The following is a 17,612-nucleotide window of genomic DNA, read 5'->3' as shown; positions in this document are numbered from 1 at the left end:
ATGCATCACCTAGACCAATAATTCATCTGGGCTAATTGGGATAAGTGACATATAGTCTTGTTAGTCATGGGTAATGAGGTTTCTGTGGCGCTAAAGCTAGAACATTGAGCTTTATTCTCCGATCCGGTAGATTTGACCTTGTTTGTGGTGTTTTGGGTAGGATCAAGGGAGAATGAATTATGTGAGCTTCACCCTCGTTCATATTAAATGACCACAATCAATGGCGTTTGATATGTATTAGAGACGATTAATTGACCATGATCAATGGCGTTAAGCACTTACAACTTTGCCATAGAATGAATCATTCATTGTTAAAGTAGTCGGTAAGAAGTATTAATCCGGAAAGATAAAGCATCCTCGATGCCTTAACTAATTTCTCGTTATTTCTACATCCATTCTTTACTATTTTTCTTTATTTCCTTGTTTATGCGCATTCAACAACAACAACTCTCTTTTTGATTTGTCTGACTAAGTTCTGCAAGATAACTATTGCTTGCTCAATCCAACAATCCTCGTGGGATCGATCCTCACTCACTTGAGGTATTACTTGGACGACCCAGTGCACTTGCGGGTGAAGTTGTGCGAGTTCAATTTTTACGCACCAGTCATCTTCACCATGTTAAGCTCAGAGTTATCCCTATCGTACAGAGTCACCATGAAACACCTCGAGGCGTTCAAGTTAGCCTCTATTGCTTTCATCAGAGCTTGACTAAACTGCTATCTTATCCTTAACTATGTCTCAACCTCTCTTCCCTTCTGAACAAAGAGCTCAACCAACTTCCCATATGTGGACTTCACTAAGAAATATATTAAAAGGTTCTTTATGCCTTCACTACAAGAAAATGGAGCATTTGTAACAAAAAATTTGTATCAAATTTAAAATTGTTACAAATTATGATTTTTTCGTAACAATAATTGTTACAAAATAAGAATATTTTGTAACAATAGAAAAATTTGTTACAAAACATTTCAATATTTTGTAACAACGTGATTTCTTTTGTTACAAATTATGTTGGCTTTCGTGTCGAATTGTTGTTTTGTTGCAAAATGTTATAATATTTTGTAACAAAATATCTATTTGTTTCAAAAGCTTTAAATATTTTGTAACAAAAAATTAATTTGTCACAAAATACAATATTTTTGTAACAAGTTATTTATTTGTCACAAAATTCAAATATTTTTTGTAATTAATGAAAAATTTTGTTTCAACATATTAAATATAAGACTTCAAATTTTTTAAAATTAACATAATAAGTTATTTATGATTTATTATGTTTATTTACAATTTTATATTCAAAAATTTATTTTACTAAAAATATTTAAGTCAAATTAATTATACTAGTAAAATTTGGAAAGTATTATCGGCTTTGCATGATATATTTTTTTTTTGTTAAGAAAAGAAAAAGAAACAAGAAAGGTAGAGAAACCCTTAGAAGGTTTTGAATATAAAAAGTGATTGAGATGTTAGTGTTTGCATTCCCTTGCATTTGAAGACACAAATTTTGAATGTAAAAAGTGATTGAGATGTTAGTATTTGCATTCTCTTGTATTTGAAGACACAAATTCATCATCCTTTAGACCATAATGCTAGAAAGAAAAAGGCCGATTCTGTTGACTGATATTGTGTACTAATTGAAATTGGTCATTGATTCTATTGAACTTGTCCTAAGTTGTATGCTTGAGGGAATTTTAGCGCAAAAACTGATATAGTGTATTAATTTCAAATATACTTTAAAAAGGAACTTTTCATTAAAGATATTGGGTTAAGTAAATTTGTCATTGCTTAACTTTAGGCATATACTATCATGCGAGGGTTAAGTCATGTTCTACTGTTCTAGGACCTTGTGGCATGGGGTTCTCACATGGTTATTATTATTATTATTATTATTATTATTATTATTATTATTATTATTATTATTATTATTATTATGTGTTTGCATTGTGTGAGGAAGAGGATAAGAGAGAGCAAAGGGTAACAAAAGTTTATGTATAATAAATTAAGAAAATTTTAGTATATATGGTCCAATATGTTGGTGAACAATCATATAATAACTTGGATTTAGGTGCTTACTTAATATATGTTTTAATAATACAAAATGCAAGTTAAATTTGGTTTAGCATAGATGACACATATGATAATGATTGAAACTCTGTTGAGATATTTCTCTATATTTTTATCTTGTGTTTTGACATAAATTTTATTATGAAACTTTATGAATGTAAAAGCATAAAAAAAAAAGTCAAGTATATTTGTTATGAAAATTTTGGTGAAAATTGTGTTTTGTAGTGATTGTTTGACAATTGATACTTATATAAATTTAATGACTTTGTTCACTAAGTTGTGATTGAATTGTGATTAATTAGTCCAAGTTTATATATTGAATTGTTAATTCTTGATAATTTGCATTCTTGATTGGCTAGTTTTTAACTTTGAGAATAGATTCTTAAAGAATTAGTTAATTTTAACTTGTAAGTTCTAACTTAATTTTTACTCGGATGAAGATAGTGTTATGTATTATTTTTTAATTTTGGTTTTCATTGTTTATATTTGCAGGGGTACAAAATTGATGACAACATGCTAGACTTTATATTGACAAAATATGACAGAAGAGTCAAGAATTATAAATTCGATATGATACAATTTTATGTTAGGAAAAAGTTGTGTTTAGTTAAACTTGTAGAACTTATTTTATTATAAAAGAATCTTAATGACATGTAAGATATTTTAATTATCTATATGATTATATATCATATAAATGTTGAGTTAGTGGAATTAGAAAATTAATTGATATATCAATTATTTAATTAAATATTTTAAAATAAACTTTCTATTTTTGTAACTAAAACAAAATGTTACAAAATCAAGTTACATTTTGTAACAAAATTTTATGATAGAAAAATTAGATTGTCATTAAAAATATTTTGAAGATCAAAATTTGTTATCACTTTTGTAACGACTTCTGGTTTTTTGTATCAGAAAAATTTGTTACAAAATATCACTTTGAATTGTAATAGCTCCATTTTTTGTTACAAAAACTTTTTGTAACGGGAAATACTGCAATGGCCCCTTTTTTGTTACAAAATCCTTTTGTTTCAAAATTTCGATTTTTTGTAACAATTTTTTTTGTTACAAATATTACTTTTTCTTGTAGTGCTTTCAGGAGAGAGTTAACACACTACTCAGGATATTAGTGGTTATGTGCCTGAATCTACGACCATTGTCCCGATGCTAGGTCCGCTTCTCATACTCCATCTTGTTAGCCCATTTACGCATGGTCGGATCTTCACTTCGAAGAATGCCAAACCAATAGTCAAAATCAACCTCAATCTTACCATAAGCAGTGTTTCATGAGAAACCTTCTTGCATCCTTTCCCTTAAAACTCAAAGCAAAATTTGTTACAACATGCCAGATACAAAATGCACGATAAGCACTAGGTGGGAGCCATTCACAATCAAGAGCCTCCAAGGTAGCCTTGATTCCATTGTGTCTTTTCGCTATAACTAGAATCTCTAGTTGAGGTGTGACATGCTACTGAAGATGAGATAGGAAAAATGACCATGACTCTGCATTCTCACCCTCAACAAGTGCGAAAGTAATAGGAATGATATTAGAATTCTCATATTGCGCAATCGTCACGATCAAGGTACCCCTATATTTGTTGTACAAGTGAGTCCCATCGATACTAACTAGTGGCTTGCAATGTCTGAAAGCCTCGATGCATGGTGAAAATGTCCAGAAAAGCTAGTGAAAATAAACTGATGACTCGTCAACTTGGTCTCCAATTTGCACAAAACTCATCTTCAGCACTGCAATACTACTCGACATTGTTCTTTGCACACCTAGAACCCATCTGGAAACTCATTGTCCAATCCCAATAAATCTAAGCAACTGTCTTCTACTTAGCCAACAAAACCTTCCTGTAACTCACTCTGAAACCATAAATTACCTCTCTCACATTTTACAGTATCTCAATCAACACAACTGTATCAGCCCTGACCATAGGAAAGATGAATGTACATATGACATGGTAAACAATCTTCCTATGATCACTATAAATCTCTATGGGCAAACATGTATAAAGTCTATTATACCTTATGACCTCCCGATACTACCATATTCGCTGGCAAAGAGTGATCCAAATTAACCAACTACAACCTTTTCCAAATTCTTTACATTTTTCATAGTACTTAATGTGATCTAACTCCAACATTCTATACTTAATCCAACGATGGATACTATAAGTTTGGACACTTAACACGACTTCCTCTTTACTCTGGAATTGTTGACCAACTTGGAACTCAATTGAAATTGATGTATCCTATGAATCTCTGCCCCTCAAATCTGGATTCTACATCTGAAAAACCCTGTTGTGTCATAGCATTCAGGTTTAAAGTCAAAATGTGTAACGGATATTGCTGAGTTCCAGAACCCGATGGTCCACCCTGACCAATCGGAATACTCGTCCCTAAACCATTATCGCTATCCTTATTATCATGCCAGGCTTCACATCATCATTATTCCGCAGTACATCTTTCATGGGATCTAGTTCTCCACCCCTCGTTGAAGCCAGTATCATCCCAGGAGAAGTAGCCATCGTAATCACAAGCTCACCAAATGAACAATTATTACCAATTTCTCTATCATTGATGCAATTTAGATCAATTGCAAAAGATGGATATGCCACCAACATTGTTTTGGGTGCAACTATAGGCACAGATGTAGAGGCAACAACAAGACTTGAACTAGAGGCACCTGCCATTGCTATAGATTAAGGATTCTGATCGATCCTCCTAAACTAGCGACCATATCTCCAAGTTTCGCCAACAATTCATGGGTTCTCACCTTGGGAAAGTCACGATGGTAGTGAAACAAAACCTGCAAATCTTCATCACTCTCTATTACAAAAGAGTCGCACTTCACACCATCTCACACAATAGAAATTGAAATTCTATAAAATAATTTCTCCACTCGTTTGATGCCATGGACTCCCAGTTTATGTATTATAGTATTTTGCAACTTAGCAAAACTTGTAGACAGTCTGATAAAGACATTTATAAGATCCTTATCAGTAAATTTTATTTCCTCTCGCATTTTTTAATCACCATTCTGTAGTGCACAAGAACTAAAAGACTATCATCACTGGCTTTTGTGAGTACCACTCTAATAAGAGCAAACGTTCTTGTTGTATTTATAAGACACACCTGTAGCTAAATCGAATTAAGCAATTTCAATTTAATGTGAGTTAAATATGCAACTAATTCAAATCAGGGTGATTCAATTTACCCTAGAGAACTATCCTTCATAATTCAAACTGCCCTGGTTTACTTTAGTATGAACCAATCCTTCTCGTGCTCCTGCACTAGTGAATCAAATTGTCCTATTTTGATTTACTATGTTACATGCTAAATTGAGTTATACTGATTCGATTTACATAAAAATGTTTAAGATATACATATAATCTATTTTTATTTAGAATATTTATGTAATTTTAAACTATATTTATTTTATTTAGCTGATTTACCGTATATGTGATGAATATTTATATTAATATATTAAAATAATTTTGAAAGATATAATTTCTCTAATTTATATTCATTAAAGAATCAGTTTATTTTAATTTTTTAAATATAATTGTTACGATTTTTAAAAAATTATTATTAAAAATTAGTTTTATTATATTTCTTTTGAAAAGAAAGAATATAAGACAAGAATTGCTCGAGTAATGATTGGAGAGAGAAAGAAGCTAATACAAATCAGCACAAATTAATGAGTTTTCAATGACTCAGTTAATTATCATAATAATTTATAGAATAATTCTACTACACATACAAGCATTTTTTACATATAAGTTCATACAAGTTAACCTTAATTCAACAAAATTCACTTATATAATACGCGTGAAATCGCATTGTTCCTCCTCCAACGTTTGTATCCCACGTTTCTCCTCCTCCTCTTTCTCTTTCTCTTCCTTCTTTTCCTTCTTCTTTGCATTTCTCCTCCTTTTTCTTCGCGTGTTTCATCCTCATCGTCGTTCTTTTTATACTGTCTTTATTGCTGCATTTTTGTCCTCCTCCTCTTTCTATTGATTTTGCAATATTATGTATTTTTTATTTTTGTTTGATTTTTTTCTCCCAAGAAGAATTATAAGAATATGAAATAAGAAGATGAAGAAGAAGCAGCAGCAGAAGATGAGGAGAAAGAAGAGAAAGAGTTTTGAATTATGAAGAACTTATTAGAATAAAAATACATCAAAATATTTTCAAAATACACAGCAAATTTTCTAAAATACACCGAAACGAGAGTGGAACATATTCATCACAATAACAATCAGATTCAGAACTCCTACATAGAAATTTTGTTATAAATGCACAAAATTTTTTTCTTTAATACATCTTTTCTTCTTCTTTTTTTCTTTATTTCTTTCTTTCTTTTAGTTGAATGAATGTGGGTTCACCCTCTTCCAAGTAATTTTACATCATTATGTGTTTCTTCTTCCTCTTTGTTTGATTTTTTTTATTCTTGTTAAAAGAGTAAAACAAGAAGAAACTTGAGAATGTAAAACAAGAAGAAAAAGATGAATAAGAAAAAAAGGAAGATGATGAAATCAAGATTTGAAAATTAATTTTGAATAATTATCTCGTTGTTGAAGATAATGAATTATTCAATTTCAGATTGTCAATTGAACCAAAGTGAAGTGGATTATTGTTTTAAATACAATCAAGTGGTTGAGGTGTGGTTCGATTCTACTTAATATTTTCATTAGTAGTTTTATGGTTCTGATGTTTTTGTTTCTGAAAATTGATATTCATCGCTAATGGTTTGAATTGAATGTAATGTAGGAGTTTTGCATTAAGGAAAATTTTTTTGTGTATTTGCAGCAAATTTTGGTGTAAAACTAAGATATTTATGTGTGTTGTTTAAGAGTGTATGTGTACTGATAAGTTCAGCATGATTCAAAACTCTCCTTCTCCCTCTTCCTCATCACCATCATCATCATCTTCTTCTTTTTTTTATATATTTATCTTTTCCTTCTTATTTTACCTTCTCAAGTTTCTTCTTGTTTTACTCTCTTAACAAGAATAAAAACAAAAAAAAATATAATAAAGAAAAAAATACATAATGCTGCAAAATTACTTGGAAGAGTATGAACTTATATTCATTCAACTAAAAGCAAGAAAGAAATAAGAAAAAAAAAAGAAGAAAAAATTACAGCATTAGAAGAAATATTTTTGTGTAGTTGCAGCAAATTTCGGTGTAAAACTAAGACATTTATGTGTATTGTTTAAGAATTTTCAGTGAATTTGTACTGATAAGTTTTGCATAATTCAAAACTCTTTCTCTTCCTCCTCCTCATCTTTTATTGCTTCTTTTTCTTTAATGCTTTTTTTCTTCTTTTTTTGTATTTCTTTCTTTCTTTTAGTTGAATGAATATAGTTCATCATCTTCTAATTAATTTTGCAGCATTATGTATTTTTTCTTCTTCTTTGTTTGATTTTTTTTGTTTTTATTCTTATTAAGAGAGTAAAACAAGAAAAAAATGTATAAGAAAAAAAAAGATGATGATGATAATGAAAAGAGTTAAGTATGATTTTGGTCTCTAAGGTAGGGGGTAAAAAGTTTTTTAATCCCCAACCTTTTTTTGCATTTGAATTTATTCCTAAGGTTTAACTTAGTTTTAAAATCATTCTTTGGACAAAAATACCCTTCCCCCTTCTTCCCTAAAATCAACCAAAAGCAGAAGCTGAAGCTGAACCAGCAGCTGAAGTTGAACCAGAAGCTAAAGCTGAAGCAGAAGAAACAACAATGAAACAATAACAACCAGAAGTAGAAGAACAACAATAATAATAGATAATGAAATCAGAAAAACAATAACAACAACAGAAGCAACCAGAAATAAAAGAATAATAACAACAATGGATAATGGAATCAGAAGAAGAACAACAACAAAAGATACAGAAGCAGAAGCAACTAGAAGCATCAACAAATCCACAAATAAAAAAATTAAACAATATAATTAACAGAAGAAATAGAAGAATTGGAACCCTAGGAAGCACAGCGACGAGTGACCGGCGAGGAGAGCGGCGACCGGTGAAGAGTAGCAATGACCAGCGACCGAGCAAGGAGGAGAAGCAGAAACGGTGAACGGCGCATGATGCCTAACCTTGCAATGAGATCTAGTGGCAAGGACCGAACGACGAGGAGCAGGGGCGGCGGCGAGGAGCAGCAGCGGTTGCCCTTCCTGTAACAACCCCGGTTTTCGAGAACGCGAAATCTTTTCTGAAAGTACGGATTTCTCTGGAAGATCAATAAGGGGAAAACCTTTGATATATCATCAAGTATCTCAATCCTCATTTTTATTATGTCATCTTTAAGCTAGAACCTTTTCCGAGGCAAGCTCGATAACGCAGTCACGAAGGACATAGTTTTTGAACCATATCGGTTAGGAGTTTTGATTCGGTTTTTCATAAATAGTCTTAGTTTGACAAACCGGACTCGATTTATGAGAGAAGAGATATAATAGGATTATATTATCATTATATTAGTATTAGAAGCTTCTTGAATAATATTATAAGGTTATCTGGTCAGTTTTAGTTAAAAACAGAAAATCGGTTTAATCGGGTTCACAGTTTACTGGTGCAGCTTAGCACCAACACTCTCTGATGACTTTAGCAATGCTAAGGCCTCATTATACATGTTTTACTCTCATAATAAATATGTTACTAGTGTCATTTATGCTAGTAGCTCAGAAAATAATTTTTAGAGATGTTTTTACAAGTGTTCCGATACATCTAGTTTTAGTAGTTATACACTGAGATATTTTAATATTATTTTAATTCACCTCCAAGCCAACCAATCACAACTCACCCTACACCCCCAAAACCCCCAATGCTGGCTCATTTTCACTTTGTGGCCAAAAATAGGAAGAGAGAAAAAGAGAGAAAAGTTCTTAGTTCCAAATCTTCAAAGCTTGATTTCTGCTGAACTAAAACTCAAATCAAAATTTCAATCTGACCAAAATGATCCTTTCTTCTATCTCTACATGATCATATGACTTATCAAGGCTGGAATCAAGGTGAGTTAGCTGCACCATCTCTCTTTTGATTCGGTTTCAAGGAAACATGCTTAAACATGTGTTTTCTTGATGTTCTTCCTTAGGAATCATTCTTAACTTGACTTGAGGGCCAAGAAATGTGACTTTCCAGCAAGTCTAAGGTTAGAAATCACTTCCTAACATGCTGAGTGAGATTTGGTTAGTTGAGGGTTTTTGGATTTAAAGTTGTTCTTGATGTGATTTAGGAGGAAAAAGTGCTTAAAGACCACCTGAAAATCTAACTGAATTAGGAGCAGCAAAACCAGGTAGGGTGTCACGAAATTAATCTTGATTATTTTTGTTTGAGATGTGTGAATGTTGTATTATTTGGCTGTGCTAAAAATTAGTTGCATATATGATTGATTCTTGGTGAAAATTTGGTGAAATTTTGATGAAATTTGATGAAATTTAAGCCATAAAGTTCATGTTCTTGGGGCAGCTGGAAAAACAAAACTCTAGGCTTAAATTGAGGTTCAATTTATGTTGAAATTATGTAGAAAAGATGGGGTTTTAGTGGCTGCTAATTTATTATGAATTATAGTAAAAATCGGTTGCTGAAAAGACTGAAAAACGGGTAAAAGCAGAGAAAGAATTTGAAGAATTTATGAAGAACATGAAGAACACTTTGAGTGTGATGAAGAACAATAAAGAACAGGCTTTAGATCCTTAAAAGGGCAAGGAAGTAAAAATTTTGGTGTTTAAGGAGTTATTTAGTAATTTCTGAAAGTTAGGGTGGTAAAAGTAGAAATATTAAAAGTTACGGGTGGTAAAAAGTAAATTTTAAAGGTTAAAAGTAAAAGGTAAGTTAATTTTTGAAAATTAATGATAAAATAATAAAAATAATAAAATAATGCAAAAAAGGCAGTTTTCTGTAAAAGTTTTAGAAAGACAACTTTAAGCACAGAATCTCATAATTACCTTCATAAAACACTTAGGGAGTGGTAAGAACATATTAGTGAGGCAAAGATAAAAGAAAGATAAAAAGATAAAGAAAAGATGAAAATCAAAGAAAAAGTCTGTAAAGTTTTAATGACAGAAAAACAGACAGAGACTAGTGAACGAACTAGGGCAACTTAGTTAGTACTTGAGTTGCGACTAGGGTTAGGTATTATATGAAAAGTTAAACTGTTTCAGTATAGACTTAATGAACCTATACTTGGGACAGGCTAACTATTCATACCGAAATTTACATAAGCTTTACATAAATACGTTAAGCAGAGAAATCAGAACAGAATAAAGAAACACAGAGAACAGAGTAAAGTAAAGAGATAAAGAGAAAAAGAGTACTATAGATACAGAGAAAAGAGTAATCAGAGAAAAGCAAAGAGTTATAGAGAACAGAGTAACCAGAGCAGAGTAAAGGGATACAGAGAAAAGAAAAACTAGAACAGAGCAAAGAGATAAAAGAGATGAGTAATACAATAAAGAGATATTGTTTGCTTATTCGTTGCTTAATGCAACCCAAGAGATAATGTTTATTATCTGTTGTTTAAAGCAACCCAAGAGCTTCTGTAGGGAAACTAGGATACCTACAGCAATTTTCCGTTCACAAGAGCTTCTGTAGGGAAACTAGGATACATACACCAATTTTCCGTTTACAAGAGCTTCTGTAGGGAAACTAGGATACCTACAGCAATTTTCCGCTCTCAAGAGTATATTTTCTGCGAGTAGAAAGCAGAGGCTGTCTCAATAGAGCTGCTAATAATTATATGCGCATTTATTTGAACGGAAAATCGTATCTGGGAAATCGGGATTACTCGTGACCGGATAAATGTCGGGATTGCGGGCAGCTAACCGACACATGAGCTCATGGCCTGTACTAGGACTAGACATGCATCATTCTTGTCTGTGCATCATTCTCTGTTGCATTCCTACTTGTATGTGATCTATTTCTTTATGTTTGTTTGCTCGGGTGCTATGTCTGTGCTTTACCTTCTTGTATTCTTCTGCTTATGTTCTGTTCTTTATTTTTCTATCTATTTTTAACTTCTGTTTACTACTTTACTGTATTCTATTATCCATATGCTAATCAAAAAACGAATAAATAAATGTAACTAACAACCCCGACCCTACTAAGAACTCCCCAGTTCTTACCCCTTCTCTCCCTTCCTCCCCCTCAGACGGAGACGGGCGTGATCTTCTATGAGTTCGAGGACCCTTACGTCTACGAGGATCCGGTACATCACATTTACTTCATTATGGATTTGGAGCCTCGTATTAGACGATATGCGTTACCTAAACTTCCTCTGTCTAGCCCGCATTTTGACCCCGATGCTCCTTACGACTTTCCCTTATCCTGGTTACACCCTGACGCACCTGGGCATCCTTTTCTCGATAGTACCAGACACCCTATACCAGCTCAACCCTTGAATGAGGCGGCACCTGAGCCTATCATACCTGATGAGCCCGAGTTAGCTGGTGACTATGTACCTGTGATTCTACCAAAGTGGGACTTTTCCCTGAGCCGATCCCCGACTTTCCACAGCCTGATGAGCCGGCACTACCAGACGGTGGGATAGCTCCTATATACGCAAACAGACCTGTGCTCGCGAATGATTTTGTACATAGTGACAGCAGTGTTTCTGGCAGATCTGAGGGTATAGTTGTAGCTGCGGATAATGAGGAGGAGGAGGATCCTGAGATAGAGATAGAGCAGGATGAGGAGATGAACGAGCCTCACGACGATTCTCCAAACGACCACATGTAGATATAGCTTGACAGCCGTAGGGGCATTCTTTTGATGACACTCTAGTCTGACATTATCTGATAGTTAGTCTCTCACTTGTGTTAGTACACCCGAGAGCTAGGAGCTATATAGTGGTTAGGCTAGCCTGGGTGCCAGTTTAGCGGCTTTTTATATGGGCCAGGCCCTGGGAGTGTCGTGTATATATTAGCTACGTAGGATGACGAGGAGGTAAACTAACTTGATCTTTTGTAAATGCTACATGTTTTGTTATAGTGTACATGATGTGTATTATCTGCTATATTTCTATATTTCTCTACACTTGCTTTTATTGCTCTCAATGTATGCTTGTTTATTTTATATTATCATCCGCAGTGAATAAAAAAAAACGTTACTCGTAAAATTGGCAACGTTCTAACAGGGAACAGGCTTATATATTAAGTAATAGTTAATAATTAGGAAGAACAAGTTGGTAACACTTAGCTTCTTGTATGACCATGGCATACTGGGAGTTGGGTCGTTACACTTCCCCTTCGTTTCCCTACCTTCCCTTCCCCCTCTTCTTCCCTGAACCAACCCCCCTCCCCCCAATGTGATTCCCTTCCCCCCTTTCCCCCTTAACCCGTTTTTTTTTTTTTTTCTCTTTTTTTTCTTTTCTCTTAGTTAGGGGTATTTTTGGAATAAAAATTAAAAATTTGGTAAAAATAACGATTTTAAAACTAAGTTAAACCTTAGGGACAATTTTGTAAGTAAAAAAAAGTTGGGGACAAAAAAAAATTTCAACCCCTACCTTAGGGACCAAAATCGTACTTAACCCTAATAAAAAAGAAGAAGAAGCAGCAGCAGAAGATGAGGAGGAGGAAGAGAAAGAGTTTTGAATTATGTAGAATTTATCAGAATAAAATACATCAAAATATTTCCAAAATACACCGCAATATTTTCAAAATATACCGCAAGTTTTCCAAAAAATATTGAAACGAGAATGGAACAGATTCATCACAATAACAATTCAGATTCAGAACTTTTACATCGAAATTTTGCTACAAATGCACAAAAATATTTTCTTTAATTTTGAATCAGGCAACATCATCAATATGGCAAAAATTCTACGATAACGATAACGATGATACATATAAGAAAAAAAAGACGACGACGATGACTATAACGATGATGATCATGATGATGAAGATGATGGAGGAGAAGGAGGAAAAAGAAGGAGGAGAAGATATTACAATGAAAAAAATGAGGAAGAGGAGGAGGTGATAGTGTTGGTGACGACGATAACGAAAGAGAAAAAGAACGTGCAGCAGCGACACGAAAAAGAATTTGCACACGTGAATACAAATAACTTGTATGAACTTATATCGAAAAATGGCTTGTATGTGAAGAATAATTGTTTACCGAAACAATATATTCTTATTGGTATAATGATAAGCAATGAAAAAACAAATAAAATTATGTAGTGAAGTGATTTTTTAACCAAATCACACCGAGTTTTTTTATTGTTGTTATTGCCGCTTTTTTTTTCTTCTTTTATTTATTTTTTTTTTTTATTTTCTTTTATTATCATCATCTCATTTTCTTCATTTTTTTCATCTACTTCTCTTTTATATGTAGCAAAACTACTTAACACAAAAATTTTAGTTCATAAAAAATTTTAAAAAAAATTATATATACAGAATATTAATACTCAACTAACAAAATATATATATAGTATAAAAATTTCAGTGTATAATATATAAATATTTTATAGGTCACATGTCCAAAAATTTATATGTAAAAATTTATATGTTATATTAATAAGTTTTTGTACTTTTCAATAAATCTGTATTAAAAAAAACGCAGAAAAAGAGAAATGTGTGACGCATACACACATATTTTTTTGTCAAATTTATACCAACTTAATTAATTTGATTACAAAAACGTATGTGTCATAACATCACTAGAAAAGAAATTCTCTATTTCAGAATACATTATGATTGCTTTTTATATGAAAGACTATTTTGGTATACAAATTTTGTTTTTCTTCAAAAATCATTATTAATTACTCATTTTACATATAAAAAAGGAATTAACCTAAGGATAAAATAATAAATCCAATCTTTCATCAGTAACGTGGATGATATGCTGATTGTTTCATATGCAGTTTGAAAATGTGATTATTTTTTATTTTTATTTTTCGTCTTTGATTGCTTAAGCAGAAGAATAAAATAGTTATACTTTAATGTCAGTTATTTAGTCACTTATCTTAAAGTAATTAAAAATATTTAAAACTATAATAGATGTGTATATCAGCACAACATCAATTTATAAATATTTTCTTAACAAAGATCACATGAAAGGAGAAATATAAAATGAGTATAATAATTAAAAAGGAGATCCAAATAATTTTAACTACAAAAGTTTTCCATATAAGTACATTGAAGAAAGTATGCTGAGCTAATTGGAACAGATTCTTCACCTTTACAATATATTAAGGATTTTGTAAGTGGAAATTACTAATACTCATTTGTTAAACTTTTCTTTTTCTTTGGATAAGGAAAGTTCAACCAAGTTAATCAAACTCCGTTTTTCAGCTAATCAAATTCCCATTTTTCGTTTTCTCAATCTCTTCCATTCTCCTCAAAACTTCACTAATCTTAGGCCTCTTCTCAGGCTTATCATCAGTGCACTCAAGAGCTATCTGTGTTAGCTTCAACATTGAATCATGTCCTTCTTTCGCAGCTATCATCTCAATATCAAGAATATCTGTTGACCAATCATTGTTGACCACCATTCTCACCCAATCTGAAAGATCACTTATTTTTTCTTCTTCTTCTTCTTCCATTCCCATTCCCCCCAACATTTCACCAGGAATTTTCCCAGTTATGACCTCAAGCACAATTATTCCAAAGCAATACACATCAGTCTTATGTGTTAGCTTCCTCCCTTGAACAAATTCTGGTGACTTGCTTATGGCCAGTTTCTCTGCTGATTTCTTGTTAGGAAGTAAAGTCAAGAAGCCGAAATTAGCGAGCTTCGCATGGTGGTTACCTTGGTTATCATGATGATGAATTAGGACATTGGATGATTTGAGGTTGCCATGGGGGACCTTGTGAGATGCCAAGGAATGATGAAGGAAATCAACACCTTTTGCTATGTCTTTGATGATAGTTAGCCTTGCATTCCAATCAAGAGGTTTTCTGCCAACTCCTCTGTTCTCTAGCATCATTAGATTTTAGAATGGGTTCAATCATTTGGAGGTTCCTATAATCTCATTCAATTTTGGATTAGGTCTCTGTACTTTAAGACTCGTACCGAAATTTATATTGTGTGGAAATATTTATTTAGTTCCCTATAATTTAAAAGTTTCCAATCACATCCTCATATCGTATAACATTTTGCATCCCGTCCTTCTATATCCCTACCCTTATAATTAGATGCACTTTGGTAGAAAAACAATTTTAAAGTATAGGGATATAATTGGGTTTTTTATTATATTTAAATTAAATAAATATAAAATTTACCAAAATAGATAAAATAGTACATAATTACATAAATATATAATTGGCCACATCTTGGGTTACTGAGAAAAAAAAGTTAAATAAGATGTCAGAACCTGAGATACATGTAAAAATAAAATATAGGCTCAGTACTTGAAATATGTATAATGCGTAAGTACTCGAGATATGATCATCTATTTTAATTCAAATAATTTTAAATTTTAAAATTATAAATATATTTCATTTAAAATTTAAATGATTCTAATTTAAATTAATCATTTAATTTAATTCAATAAAAACAAATATACTTATATTGTTGTACTAGTTATTTATACGAGTCCTCCTCCAAAGTTAATTTTAAAAAAATGGCCTTATTAAATTAAGTCATGTATAAAAATAAATGGGCTACACTCTACGCGCATATTTAATCTAATAACGCCATCTTCTATGTTGTATGATAAAATAGTATCTATACAATATAAAATTAATCTAATAATATCACACAATAATATTTAGAAGATAACAATTTTATTAAATATAGTACTCTTTTAAAATAATCATAGATACTATCTATAACAATTCGTTTATATATATATATATATATATATATATATATATATATATATATAATTAATTAATAATTTAATTTATTTCGATAAAAACAAATATACCAATTCATTATTTATCAAAAAGATCTTTTTTTATAAAAAATTTAATTAAAATAAAAATTTAAAATTTTTATTTATAAATATATAAATACTATTGAACCTAAAGAAAACAACAAAAACTGATCAATTAGTATAAATATTACAAAGGCCTTACTAACAAATATTCTAAGAGTGTATATTTAAATATTTTTTTTAAAATAAATATTTTAAAAAATACTCTCAAAATACTCTTTAGAAAAACTTGAATTCACTTAAAACAGTGGGATAAGAAGCATCGTGGCGATTCCACATAATCCAATACCAGCATATAGGCTTTTTTTTTTTCCTCATCCTTATGTACCCTCCCTTACTCCTTTCAGTGGTGTACCATAACAACCGCTGTAACACCATGATCAAGCTCATCATATCTCACGACAAAAAAAAAAAAAGCTCATAATACCTACATGATCTATCAAACAGCACCGAAAAAAAATTGAGCATATCTCGAATACTAAGTCATTAATTCGCACATTGTGTATATTTTGGATACTGAGTTCATATCCTATTTTTACATGTATCTCAGACCCATTTAACTCTTCTCACGGTGATTGGAGTCTCACTACGCGAGATGTGTTTAATTTTCGAAATTTTTCAGTAACCAAAATGTGGTCAATTGTGTATTCATATAATTATATTGTACTTTATATATTTTTATAAATTTTATATTTATTTAATTTAATAAAAAAAATCCCGATATAATTAGAAACATTCAAACGATAAGTATCTGTTTGAAAATTTTTAAACAATATGGACTTGATAATAAAATTTTAAACTATAGAGCTCCAACCAATAATTCAACCTTTAGAATATTTTACTTTGCTTGGAAGAGCTAGAAAGAATGAAAACTAACCATGTAGGAGGTCAAATAAGCTGCCATTTGAGATAAACTCATGTATGATCAACTTTTGCTCCTCTGAGTGATAAAATGAGATAATTTCTACCAAATTCTCATGTTTCAACTCCCCAAGAACTTGCATCTGCTTTGTAAATTCCTTTCTGCTTAACTCATTCATGTGACTAAGTCTCTTTACCGCAAGAACAATGCCAGTTTCAAGGGTAGCTTTGTATGTAATGCCTAAATTACCTTTCCCTAGCATTTCTGCTGATGCCCTTAATAAATCATCTATGTCAAAAGCTGCCAATTCCTTGCTGAAATATTCCATTCTGCCTAATCTTTCATAATCTTCATTTTCAGAAACTATGTTTCTTGCCCAAGCTCCAAAAGTATACCCTGTTTGAGAAAAAATGCAAAGTTAATTACTTTTTTTCTGAATAATCCTCAACCAGTATGAGACATATTTTCCAGTAAATCATTCATAAAAGAATAATAGGTATTCCTTCCATTCTTTTTTTTTTTTTTGAATCAAAATAAGCTCAACACACTAATGTGGAGCAACAAAATAAACAATAAGAACATCATGTAAAACATAAATTCCTATAGCTTTCGGAACCACCATCAACCACCAACAGCTTCCCTCTCAGTCCATTTGTTGTAGCTCAGCAATGTCTTTCTTGTTACAAAGTCCACACCTGTTTCCTGATTCTGAAAAATCCTAGCATTGCGTTCCATCCAAACGTTCCAAATAACTGCAAAGAACCCCGGCAACCACTTCTTCTGCTCTTGTTTCCGCTTATGCCTACCAGTCC

At 31.7% G+C, this 17,612-nt stretch overlaps 1 protein-coding gene across 1 annotated transcript; it reads right to left on the bottom strand.

Annotated features, from left to right (window-relative positions):
• Positions 1–14,348: 14,348 nt before the first annotated feature.
• LOC140182305 (leucine-rich repeat receptor-like protein kinase PXC1) lies at positions 14,349–14,984 on the bottom strand. Its single transcript, XM_072228467.1, has one exon. The coding sequence runs from the start codon at positions 14,982–14,984 to the stop codon at positions 14,349–14,351; it is 636 nt and encodes a 211-aa protein (XP_072084568.1).
• Between the last annotated feature and the right edge of the window lie 2,628 nt (positions 14,985–17,612).

Source organism: Arachis hypogaea, chromosome 19 (genome assembly GCF_003086295.3).
Source record: "Arachis hypogaea cultivar Tifrunner chromosome 19, arahy.Tifrunner.gnm2.J5K5, whole genome shotgun sequence".
NCBI lineage: Eukaryota > Viridiplantae > Streptophyta > Magnoliopsida > Fabales > Fabaceae > Arachis > Arachis hypogaea.
Note: the sequence above shows the minus strand (reverse complement) of the source record. Positions and strands in the feature narration are given on the sequence as shown.